General features: G+C 41.1%; 1 protein-coding gene across 1 annotated transcript; it reads right to left on the reverse strand.

Annotated features, from left to right (window-relative positions):
* Positions 1 to 6,386: 6,386 nt before the first annotated feature.
* LOC311239905 (complement C1q tumor necrosis factor-related protein 3-like) lies at positions 6,387 to 13,539 on the reverse strand (the record flags this gene model as incomplete). The annotated part of the gene is made up of 3 exons (XM_084328349.1): positions 6,387 to 6,688; positions 9,345 to 9,479; positions 13,251 to 13,539. 3 exons carry the CDS (start codon positions 13,537 to 13,539, stop codon positions 6,402 to 6,404), a joined length of 711 nt encoding a protein of 236 aa, XP_084184475.1. The 3' UTR covers positions 6,387 to 6,401.
* Positions 13,540 to 14,027: the final 488 nt, after the last annotated feature.

Below are 14,027 nucleotides of genomic sequence, written 5' to 3' on the forward strand. Positions count from 1 at the left end.
CTAGCGGTAAGGTCAAGCAGTAGTCTGACCAGTTTGTTTTGTGATGTTTGTAATCTTGAGTGCTCCTGCCAGAGTCTTCAGGGTATTCTTGTTTACCAGAGAGGAGATCCGGTACAAGAATCGAGTTTGTTGGTTGACTTTTTTTATTACATTGGATGCCATTTTGTCACAGGAAAGATTAGCCTCTAGGATGGAACCCAGGTAGGTAATTTCATCTTTCCTTGTGACAATATTGTCACCCACTGTAACCGAGAAGCCGTCGGTCTTGCTGAGTTTGTTATTTGAACCGAAGAGAATGGACTCTGTTTTGCCCATGTGTAATGATAGTTTGTAGTACCCTTGAATGAGTGCTCCTGCCAGATCACCTAAACCTACGTTCAGAATAGTTACTCTTATATATTCTCTATATTATGGTATAACTTACATTTACATGAAATGTAACTATACCTCCCTTTTTGTGGGCTCCTGGGGGTTCTATGTACCTGGTCGAACATCATAACTACCTACCTCATAGTCTACCCATATAACTCTGTATGATGTACAATAGTGCTGTATATACCGTATATATATACATTTATATATTTATTTACCACATATATATATATATATCTCTCTGAATATACCTGCATATAATCCTTCTATATACCAGTACTATAACTATAAACGCTGTATATACCGTATATATATATATTCTTACCATGCTGTTAGCCTCGCCCATACCCTAACCTTAACCACACTGTTACCTTAAACTAACCATAACCTTAACCCTAACCATATATACTGTATCTATCCACATCTGTCTGTACATAGCTGAATATAATCCTTTTTAGTATATATATAAATAAGAGTATATCTGTACTAGGGCTGTCCCCGACTAAGGATTTGGATGGTCGACTAGGATTGGCCAAAATTTGCCGTTAGTCGACTATTGGTCGACTAAAAAAAAGTATAATATTTTAAAATTATATATATATATATATATATATATATTTTTTTTTTTTTTTTTATCATTCCATTTGGGCTGTGGGGGGTGCTTAATGTCTGAAGGAGTCGACTGAAGGCTTCTTGTCCTCTGCAAAATCATGCAATTGGGCCACTGATGGATACATCTTGATATTTGTCTAGTCTAGTGTGTTCATTAGATGGTGAAATCCTCTTTCAGTGCCTCTGTGCCTGTTTTCGTAGGCAGTTAGCCTCTGGTATGCGTGCCATTAGCGTTAGCCACGCTTCTAGGCCTCTTTTCTTTTGGAAAGAATGATAAAAAAAATTATATATATATATATATATTTTTTTATTATTATATTCGACTAAGAGGTTGGCCAGTCGACTACGGCTCCTTTCGACCGATTAGTCGACTAATCGATTAATAGGGGTCAGCCCTAATCTGTACATATCCATATACTCTTACTAGTTACGCTGCTGGCCAGTATGACTTAATAGTTAATACCATAGTGTCTTTATACCTGTATCACTGTACATATTAATACTACAACTCTGTACATACATTTGATTAGTACTATTACTCAGTAGTCCTAATTTATATATTTTATACCCAGTTTAATCACCTGTACATTGTATGTTACTATTGCACTTTACTGTTACATTTGCCCTCTGGTTGGATGCCAAACTTATTTTCGTTGTACTGTACTTGTGCTGTATCATAACAGTGAATTTGAATCGAATCAAATCTAAACTAAACCCGTTCAGTTCCTAAGCAAGGACTGCTAAACATACCAATTTACCACTGGCGTATACCATTCGGGGGTTTTATTCTCTTATTCCCTGGCTCGGAGGTTCCCGGTTCGATTCCCGCTCCTCCCGGGCAGCGTGTCAAAGTGTCCTTGAGCAAGACACTTAACCCCCTAACTGCTCCCGATGAGCAGGTCGGCACCTTGCACGGTCGCCTCCGCCGTCGGTGTGTGAATGTGTGAGTGAATGGGTAAAATGTGAGGAACAGATTGTAAAGTGCTTGGGATAAAAGCTGTTCTATAAATGCACCATCTACCCTCTCTGTCCCCAGACTGTCCCCTGTCCCCAGAGTCCCTGCATGCCCTGCAGTCTCTGGAGCTCAAGATGCAGGAAGCCCCCCACTTCTCCCAGAGCCTGGAGGACCAGACGGTCCCACGGGGAGCCATCGTCCGGCTGTCCTGCCTGCTCACAGGTTCCCACATGCTCCATGTCGCTTCCTTTGATGATGATGATGATGATGATGATGATGATAGTAATAATACTAATAGTAATAATAATAGTAACAATAATCATACTAATAGTAATAATAATAATAGTAACAATAATAATATTATTAATAATAATAATAATAATAATAATAATAATAATAATAATAATAATAATAATAATAATAATAATAGTAACAATAATAATAATAATAATAATAATAATAATAATAATAATAATAATAATAATAATAATAATAATAATAATAATAATAATAATAATAATAATAGTAACAATAATAGTAACAATAATAATACTAATAGTAATAATAATAATAATAATAATAATAATAGTAATAACAATAATAGTAATAATAGTAATATTACTAATAGTAATAATAAGAGTAACAATAATAATAATAGTAATGATAATAGTAACAATAATAATAGTAATACTAATTATAGTAATATTAATAATAATAGTAATAAATAGTAATAGTAAAAAACATGATAATAATAATAGTAATAATAATAATACACTTTATTTATATAGCAACTTTCTTGCATGACTTGCAGCTCAAAGTGCTTCACAGCAGTAAAACAAAGAGCACATAATTGGCAGATCAAGAGCATAAAGTGCAGACATAAAATAAGCATAAAATACAAAGTCGTGGGGCGCCCGCATGGCGCACCGCATAGTGCCCACGCGGCCGTCCCGGGTTCGACTCCCGCTCCCGGGGGGATAATTTGTCGCATGTCTTCCCCCACTTCTTCTCCCGCTCTCCCTCTCCTGTCGGCCATGTCTGACCATGACGCGGGGCGACAGTGGTCCACTGACTGCTCCCGATCAGCAGGTCGGCACCACCGTCGGTGTGTGAGTGAATGGGTGAATAAATGTGAGGAACACATTTTAAAGCGCTTTGGATAAAAGCAATATATAAATGCACTATTTACCATTTACCATTTATCTACCATTTACTTATTATTTACCATTTATCTACCATTTACTTACCATTTACCATTTATCTACCATTTACCATTTATCTACCATTTACCATTTACTGTATCTACCATTTATTTACCATTTATCTACCATTTATTTACCATTTATCTATTTCTTTACCATTTACCATTTATCTACCATTTCTTTACCATTTCTTTACCATTTATTTACCATTTATCTACCATTTCTTTACCATTTATCTACCATTTCTTTACCATTTACCATTTCTTTACCATTTATCTACCATTTATTTACCATTACCATTTATCTACCATTTCTTTACCATTTACCATTTCTTTACCATTTATCTACCATTTCTTTACCATTTACCATTTATCTACCATTTCTTTACCATTTATCTACCATTTCTTTACCATTTACCATTTATCTACTATTTATCTACCATTTCTTTACCATTTATCTACCATTTCTTTACCATTTATCTACCATTTCTTCACCATCACCACCATGTGTTCCCTCCTGACGCGGCAGGGTACCCGGACCCGGAGGTGGTGTGGCTGTGTGGGGAGGAGCCTGTGGAGGAGTCCCCCAGGGTGCAGATGGAGTACGAGGAGGACGGCCGCTGTGCTCTGGTCGTGACCCCCGTGACCCCGGGAGACGCCAATGTTTACACCTGCAGAGCCACCAACGACCAGGGGGAGGCGCTCTGCTCCGCCAGACTCACCGTGACGGAGTGACGGACCGGGACTGTGAATGGATACTTTTTTTTTTTTATCCACTTTTTCTCCTTATTTTTAAATTTTTCTCCCATCCCAATTTCGCCTCGCCAATTCTCCCCTTCAATTCTCCCCTCCCCTGTCTTGAACGTTGCTAGACTATGCCTCCCACTGGTCGGCTGTAGTGAGGATATATAAAAGCCTTGCATCACGTGTCCCCTCTGGTACACGAGGAGGCAGCCTGTCACATCTTTTCACCAGACAGCGCGGACTCTCAGTGGCGAGGAGTAACGCGTGGGAGGCTCACGCTGCCCCCGATACTTCCTGTCTCTGCTGTACAGGCGTCACCCAACCGACCTGTAGGAGTCGCTGTCCACAACGTCCAATCCCCACCCATCGACTTTCCACCCGCTACCTCTGCCAATTGAGATAGTATGACGACTGGCCCAAGCTGCAGGCAATGCTGACTCGGGGAGTCGAGACCGCAGTCTCTTGCATTGGTGACGAGCGCCATCTCCGCTACGCCACCCAGACGCCCTGAATGCATACTTTTAAAGTACATAGCGATGCTAGATAGCAGTGTTGTAGTAATCGAGTCCAGGACTCGGACTCGAGCATTGACTGCATTCGGACTCGGAAGGTGCAGACTCGGACTTGTTAATTGATAAATACAGTTATTTATTTGTAATATTTTCTGTAATAGGCCCTAATCATTTGGCATAATATATTGATGGCTAGTGCATTTGTTTGGCTATTGTGTCACAAAGTAAATAAAATGAAATGGTGACCGCTGTGTCATTTATTTATGTTTATAATGTAGACCTCTTTGACTGCCAGAGTGGAGTGGACCCTTGATGACTTGGACTCTGACTTGGACTAGGGTAATGGGGACTCGACTCGGGCTCTTCTTTGGTGACTCGGACTTAAACTCGGACTCGAACACTGGGGACTCGAGACTCGACTCGGACTCGAGATTTGGTGACTCGACTACAACACTGATAGATACTAGTGTGGAAATCCCAGACACCGGTGTTTGTGGAATATATTTTCAAACGATTCCCAAACTGTTTCTCGAGTGCCTTGGACTGTTTTATTGTGCATGTGTTTTAATGTGAACCGTGACGCCATAGCGCACGCTGTATCAGCTAAGAGAGGGATATTTATGCATATAATGTAGTATAATGTAACATATAATGCCTATATTGTTACAGGGATATAAACAGTGTAATTACCTAAATATGAACCTAATTATGCAATTTAACTGATAGATACACAAAATGTATTTATTTATGTTCATTTAATTGTGTTGATGTTTCCATTTCTGCAAAATAAGTATGTACATTTGGTTTGGTTTGGTAAACATTGCACTTAGTCAGTGTAGTGTATGTGTATGTGTATGTGTGTAGGGGCAGGTACAAATAAGAATTTCCTTCTTCCTGTTCCTTTTCGGCCATGGAATTTAATGGAGCATATTAATATGTACTGTTGGACAGTAATAATTCCATGTACGAATAAATTAAAATGAAATGATATGAAATTACTTCTTACAAAGTGATCATTTCTTTAATTACCTAGATATGATTACTACTCGTAATACAATCGCTGTCGCATTTCTTGATACTTTATATTTAATATTTGGTTTGTCTATGTAGCAACGCTGTATGAGAGAAGAGTGTTATTACGCCTTGACGCACGTAACGACCTACTAATTCTCAGCGTGAATAAATTATATTTATTCAGCAACTATTTTTATTTGTATTTGTTCCATTCATGGCAATGCACAGCTCCACAAAAGCACAACAGCATCATTTCATAATAAAAAGCACCTCTCAATTTGTATGAGCTTATTTACCCTTATTTAGAAATAGATGGTCTGTCAATTACGCATATTTAACAATCAAAATGTTTTTATGTTTTTATTGTTTTATTGTTACTGTAATGTAATGTTGTAGGTTGTGTGTTAGGACCCCAGGAAGAATAGTCTTTCACCCATGGGTGTAGACTAATGGGGATCCATAAATAAACAAATATGAGTTACAATAACATGAGAAAAAGATAAATTATAATAATAAAATAGAACAGTGTCATAGGGAAAGCTATTACCCCTCAACTTCATAAAGTCAATGTAAGGATGTAAATCTGATGGAATTCACTTTGTGGTCCAGAGAGGCAAGGACTATTAATTATTGAGAAATATAAAGGACACAATTCTATAAGTTCAGTACGATTGTTTATTACAGCATGGATTGATCCAGTTAGTAGCATACAGTGTGGTACAATTGTTACAAGATTGGAGAAAGAGGAGAGAAAGGTAGGGGGGGTCAGCCCTATGTTCCCACATCCCAATGGTCCCACATCCCAATGTTCCCACAGCCCTATGGTCCCACATCCCAATGGTCCCACATCCCAATGGTCCCACATCCCTATGTTCCCACAGCCCTATGGTCCCACATTTCCAAGAATTTTCTCAAAATTAGGCCCTATGTTCCCACAGCCCTATGTTCCCACAGCCCTATGTTCCCACAGCCCTATGTTCCCACAGCTGCATTATGCATAAGTCAGCAGGAAACCAGCGAAGGTGTTGTAATTACCGCTGTCGTCATAGACGACCCTGTTTGCTGAAAGCTCGGTGTAAACTTGGTCTCCCACCTCCAGTGAGATCACCACGGCGTTGCTGCCCGTGTCGTTGGCGTCGCCCCCCACGGTGTCCCAGACCGACACAAGGTGTTCACCGTTCTTCTTGAGCGACACCACGGAATTGGAAGGGACAGTTTGGCTGTTGAACATTGAGAAACGGAAGAAGTACACGCCTTTGACCATGGCGGTGAAGCTGCCTGCAGACACAAAAGAGACAGGTTTAAAGCCCCGAACCTAGAACGTTGTTTGACCATATAATACAGACTCTAGATCTGTTTTTACTGCATTGTTTAGTCAAGAGTTTTATTTGTCACGGCATACAAGTATACAGTGAAATGCGGGGGGTCATGCCCGCAGCGATTGTGCAATAATACAGTAATAAGAATAGGATGAGAATAATATATTTGTGCAATAAAACAAGTAATAAGAAAAGACATAACAGGTACATAAAGTTTACAACAAGCATGGTAAGACATGCTTAGGTCCTGCGATAGTGCAATACACTGTTAGCTACGGATGAGGCACTGGGTTTTATGTATACTATACAATGCTATACTATACAATCTACAGTTATACTGTGTCCTTATGCTAGCTTGCTATATCCATCTGTTTTTTTGGAAGTTCTACTACTATGCTTTGTAAAAGAAATATATATATATCATCATTCAAAAACAGAATGTACTGTACCTGTTGTCTAGTATTTGTGTAAGAATGAAAGGCATATCCCTCCTAGTTACACACACACAGTCCTCATATCCCTCCTAGTTACACACAGTCCTCATAACCCTCCTATTACACACAGTCCTCATATCCCTCCTAGTTACACACAGTCCACATATCCCTCCTAGTTACACACACACACAGTCCTCATATCCCTCCTAGTTACACACACACACAGTCCACATATCCCTCCTAGTTACACACACACACAGTCCTCATATCCCTCCTAGTTACACACACACACAGTCCTCATATCCCTCCTAGTTACACACAGTCCACATATCCCTCCTAGTTACACACACACACACAGTCCTCATATCCCTCCTAGTTACACACACACAGCCCTCATATCCCTCCTAGTTACACACACACACAGTCCTCATATCCCTCCTAGTTACACACACACACAGTCCACATATCCCTCCTAGTTACACACACACACAGTCCTCATATCCCTCCTAGTTACACACACACACAGTCCTCATATCCCTCCTAGTTACACACAGTCCACATATCCATCCTAGTTACACACACACACACAGTCCTCATATCCCTCCTAGTTACACACACACAGCCCTCATATCCCTCCTAGTTACACACACACACAGTCCTCATATCCCTCCTAGGCACGTGCACACAGAGTCCAAGGGGTGCTTGAGCACCTGCCTTTTTGAGCCTCATCAAAAAAGTGCCTTTATATATATATATATATATATATATATATATATATATATATATATATATATTGTTTACCGTTACGCATATAGACTGCCCTTCCAACTGAAAAATGTCAGGATAGAATCAAAATATTAGGTAAAGAGATGCCCCATATTCCATTGCAGTTTGCAGGGCCTCCTCAGCGTGCCTCTCCGCGGACCTATATATTTTATGGATAGCGTGGGTGGTGATGATGATGATGATAGAAACCGCTGTGGCGCATACAGTTGAATGCTGGTATTACACTCATTGAGGGACACGAAGAAGTCAAGTCCGATGGGATTTGGGAATCTCAAATACAAATCGGGATTGGAATAAAAAATGCATTTATATTAAACAATACAGAATATACAGCACTTCTTGGGGTCTGTAGGGTAAGCACTTATTACCTCCCCCCTGAACATTTATGGAGATGTATAGGCCTTTAAGTCAGTGATAAAAGTGTCTTTCAAGGATAAGTGAGCTCCTGCACTGATTATTATAGTTCAATATTTGATCACCAAAACCCCCCAAAATGCATAAAAAGGGGGCCCCCCGCCCAAAAAGGGTCCTGCCCTTTTCAGCCTTTGAGCACCTGCCCCTCTAAATTCCTGTGCACATCCCTGCTCCTAGTTACACACACACAGCCCTCATATCCCTCCTAGTTACACACACACAGCCCTCATATCCCTCCTAGTTACACACACACAGCCCTCATATCCCTCCTAGTTACACACACACAGCCCTCATATCCCTCCTAGTTACACACACACAGCCCTCATATCCCTCCTAGTTACACACACACACAGTCCTCATATCCCTCCTAGTTACACACACACACAGTCCTCATATCCCTCCTAGTTACACACACACACAGTCCTCATATCCCTCCTAGTTACACATACACACAGTCCTCATATCCCTCCTAGTTACACACAGGCACACAGCCCTCATATCCCTCCTAGTTACACACAGTCCTCATATCCCTCCTAGTGACACACAGTCCTCATATCCCTCCTAGTTACACACAGTCCTCATATCCCTCCTAGTTACACACAGTCCTCATATCCCTCCTAGTGACACACTGTCCTCATATCCCTCCTAGTGACACACGCACACAAATTATGCTCTTCATCAGAGAGGTCAGGGCACAGGGTCGCCGCAGTGCAGCACCCCTGGAGCAGTTTTGGGGTTCAGTGCCTTGCTCAAGAGCAAGATGATGGTGGGCACCGTAAATGTAATACCAGCCACCCTTCAGTCACCAGCTCACAGCCGCAATACACCCTCCTGTCAGTGGCGGGGGTCGAACCGGCAACCTTTCTATTACTGGCCGCCAGCCTCTTTACCTCTAGGTCTAGGCCATCCTGCCACCCAGTTTCTGCTGGTGGGGCCGCCCATGTATGTGTGAATCACTGATTGGGGCTTTGAGGTTCTCACCTGTTGCAGGATTGTAACAATTGCCAATGTTGGAGAAGACCTTCTTGTACTTGAGCGGTGTATCTGTGTTGAAGGGCCCAATGTTCCCGGAGCCAGAGTCTCTGAGGGCAGCGGAGAACGCCACCTGCTGCTGACCTGAGAACATCAGATTATAACAAAACGTGCTGTAAGTGTGTCTGTAAGTGTGTCTGTAAGTGTGTCTGTAAGTGTGTCTGTAAGTGTGTCTGTAAGTGTGTCTGTAAGTGTGTCTGTAAGTGTGTCTGTAAGTGTGTCTGTAAGTATGTCTGTTAATGCTGTAAGTGTGTCTGTAAGTGTGTCTGTAAGTGTGTCTGTAAGTATGTCTGTTAATGCTGTAAGTGCGTTTGTAAGTGATGTAAGTGCTGTCTTAATAAATAGCTCTACATTCCAACAGAGTCAGACATCACTAATACAGAGTGTCTGGTCAGTAACATGGGTCTCCCAGTCCCTCCGCTCTGCAGTAAACAGCCATCACTGTTATAGAGTGTCTGGTCAGTAACATGGGTCTCCCAGTCCCTCCACTCTGCAGTAAACAGACATCACTGATATAGAGTGTCTGGTCAGTAACATGGGTCTCCCAGTCCCTCCGCTCTGCAGTAAACAGCCATCACTGATATAGAGTGTCTGGTCAGTAACATGGGTCTCCCAGTCCCTCCTGCTCTGCAGTAAACAGCCATCACTGATATAGAGTGTCTGGTCAGTAACATGGGTCTCCCAGTCCCTCCTGCTCTGCAGTAAACAGACATCACTGGTATAGAGTGTCTGGTCAGTAACATGGGTCTCTCAGTCCCTCCACTCTGCAGTAAACAGCCATCACTGATATAGAGTGGCTGGTCAGTAACATGGGTCTCCCAGTCCCTCCGCTCTGCAGTAAACAGCCATCACTGTTATAGAGTGTTTGGTCAGTAACATGGGTCTCCCAGTCCCTCCGCTCTGCAGTAAACAGCCATCACTGATATAGAGTGTTTGGTCAGTAGCATGGGTCTCCCAGTCCCTCCACTTTGCAGTAAACAGACATCACTGATATAGAGTGTCTGGTCAGTAACATGGGTCTCCCAGTCCCTCCGCTCTGCAGTAAACAGACATCACTGATATAGAGTGTCTGGTCAGTAACATGGGTCTCTCAGTCCCTCCGCTCTGCAGTAAACAGCCATCACTGTTATAGAGTGTCTGGTCAGTAACATGGGTCTCCCAGTCCCTCCGCTCTGCAGTAAACAGCCATCACTGATATAGAGTGTCTGGTCAGTAACATGGGTCTCCCAGTCCCTCCGCTCTGCAGTAAACAGCCATCACTGATATAGAGTGTCTGGTCAGTAACATGGGTCTCCCAGTCCCTCCGCTCTGCAGTAAACAGCCATCACTGTTATAGAGTGTCTGGTCAGTAACATGGGTCTCCCAGTCCCTCCGCTCTGCAGTAAACAGCCATCACTGATATAGAGTGTCTGGTCAGTAACATGGGTCTCCCAGTCCCTCCTGCTCTGCAGTAAACAGTCATCACTGATATAGAGTGTCTGGTCAGTAACATGGGTCTCCCAGTCCCTCCGCTCTGCAGTAAACAGCCATCACTGATATAGAGTGTCTGGTCAGTAACATGGGTCTCCCAGTCCCTCCGCTCTGCAGTAAACAGCCATCACTGATATAGAGTGTTTGGTCAGTAACATGGGTCTCCCAGTCCCTCCGCTCTGCAGTAAATGGAATTTTTCTTCTTCTGGTATCTCTTCTCACTTTATCCAATCAGGAGAGAGAACCCTAGATATATATTTTTTAAACTTATTTCGAGAAATCTTGCCAAGCCAGAGTTCTCTCTCTTGATTGGATAAAGTGGGAGCGGAATACCAGAACATGTATTTTGTGTTTACTGCAGAGCAGAGGGAATGGGAGATCCATGTTACTGACCAGACACTATATCAGGCATGGCTGTTGTAATGTTATTATTTTAACATTATTATTTTATTTTTTATTTTTACTCAATTACATTTCAGAGAAAAAAATATATACTTTTTACTCCTTACATTTAAAATGCAGCCCTACAAAGTACAAAGTACAAATCTTGCAGGTCCAACAATTTTAATTAGTATATTAGTTTCTCTGGCCGAACTAACGTTAACGTTATTAATCATGCGGCCACTCTTTATTTAAAAACAGCCAATCACATCCCCATCAATGGAAAATGAACCCATGCCCATGCTGATTGGTCCTTGTGCAATACTAGAACGCGGGGATCTTTGATTAAACCCCTGCTATCAGAAGAATAGACAGTCAGAAAAAAAGTTTTTACTTTAACTTTTTAGTACTTAAATACATTTAAAAGTAGAAACTTTTTTTTTGGGGGGCGCCCCAGTGGCGAACCACATAGCGCGCTCAGCCGCGACACGGGCGGACCCGGGTTCGATTCCCGAATCCGTCGTTATTTCCCGAATGTCTTCCCCCCACTCTGTCTCCCGTTTCTCCTCTGTCTCTCCCTACTGGACTGCCCAGTAGTAATAAAGCGATAAAACGCCAAAAAATGTATCTTAAAAAAATAAAAAGTTTTTGTGTTTTTAGCCAGATACTCTGACTTTTACTCAAGTAAGATTTTGAGACGGTACCCATACTTTCACTTAAGTATAATTTCTGTGTACTTTTTACACCCCTGTCCGCGCCCATACAAACCCCTGTCAGTCTCTGTAGGCTAAACCCACGCCCATACAAAATTATCTGGATGGGCTCACAGGTCTCTTCATAAACATTTGTTTCGGGGGAAATTTAACAATTGAAGAGTGGATTATTATTCATGTAGATTATTAGTATTATTTTGTGACTGAGAACTTAAAAGTGAATATTTGTTTAGATTATAGTGGAATAGATTAGATTAGATTCAAATGTATTGTCATCATGCAGCACAACAAGTACAGTACAACTAAAAGAGTGCAAATGTAACAGTAAAGTGCAACAGCAATATACAATCTTTGCACTCTGATGCCAATTTATTTCAGTTGTACTGTACATGTGCTGTATAATGACAATACATTTGAATCAAATTAAATCTAATTAAATCTAATCTAATATAATGTAATCAAATGTAATCTTTGCACACTGGTTGGATGCCAATTTATTTGCGTTGTACTGTACATGTGCTGTGTAATGACAATACATTTTAATCTAATCTAATCTGAATACCTTATGCACCTTATGTGACACTGTGAATAATGTGAATATTTTTTTTCAGCTAGTTAGATAGTAATTTATACTGACCAAATTGACCTAATTGTTTACACTGCCTGTATTGTTTTTACTACCTGTACCACCCCCCCCCCCCCCCCCTTCCCCCATGCTGCTATGATGCCTGAATTTCCCCAAGGGGATCAATAAAGGAATATCTTATCTTATCTTATCTTATCTAATTAAATATAATATAATATAATTCAATCGAATCTAATTCAATCTAATATAATCTTTTTTTTATACTTTATTGTGTCAATGAAGTCACTCTACATTTAGGTGTAGTATAAGTACACACATATACATAGTTACACATATCCATACATACATGTATGCATACATAGCCTACATACGTACATACATTACACACAAATGTACATACGTATATTTTAAATCTTGACACTTTTTTATTTATTTTTTACCCATCACCCATACAAAAACAAAACAAAACATAAACAAAATAGTGAGTACCAGTATAGATGTTACTGATCCAGGACTAGTAAACCTATCCATCCATCCATAGTATACATCCAATATCCATCCCTACTCGTCCCCACATACATATACAAATAAAAGAGAAAGAAAAAGAGCAAAGGACTTGAATTTTCATTATAGGTGTAGCTGTAGGCCTACGGGGTCTTCCAATCTAATCTAATCTAATCTAAATAGTCTCACAATATGTTTTACCTCCAACAAGCTTCTTCAGCTCCTGCACCTGCTCCTCGCTGGCTTGTAGTCTGGTCAAGAGGGCCAGTCTGTCCGCCGCTAGTCTGGTCTCTAAGAGGGCCAGTCTGTCCGCCGTGGTCTGCACCTTCTCTCCCAGGGTCTGTGTCACCACTGTGAGGGTGCAGGTGTCCGTGTAGCAGAGGGCTCCTTGGTTCTTGACGATCCCCGCGTTGCTCCCATCATCCTGAGCGCCACAGAGACAGCTGTAAAGTGCCAGCAGCAGCGAGAGGGCGATCGTCTTCGTGGCCATGATACTCATGAAACCTCTCCCGCTCTATCTGACTTACTTCTGTACCAGCGCACTGCTTTTATAGGCTCAGTTTCACCTGTCGACGTGGCAAAGGTTTCTCGAAACTATTTTCAACATGTAGAACATGTCTTGCTTGTTTTTGAGGTATGTGGATATATTAGTTATGGAAAGTACAGCCGTGCTCAATGTCGTGGAATATATTATCATGTCATTATGAGTCTCTGTTATTTTATCATGTCATACAGCTTGAGTTTCAGTCCAACCAGATTTACTGGTTAATGTGTGTATGTCTCTTTAAGATACTCTATCATTCTCTCAGTCGTAACGAAGTTGCTGTTTCTACCAGCCATAGAGCCATAACCCAAGGTCATGGGAACTGTAAGATGGAGCTGTTTTTCCTTCCAGGCTTAGCCATAACATAGTCGTATTATTAATTTCTCTAACCAGCCATTTTGTTTTCTTCTACGTAATTTCATGTATTCAATTGT

The sequence above is a fragment of the Notolepis coatsorum genome (genome assembly GCF_963971535.1).
Source record: "Notolepis coatsorum genome assembly, chromosome: 14".
Classification (NCBI taxonomy): Eukaryota; Metazoa; Chordata; class Actinopteri; order Aulopiformes; family Paralepididae; genus Notolepis; species Notolepis coatsorum.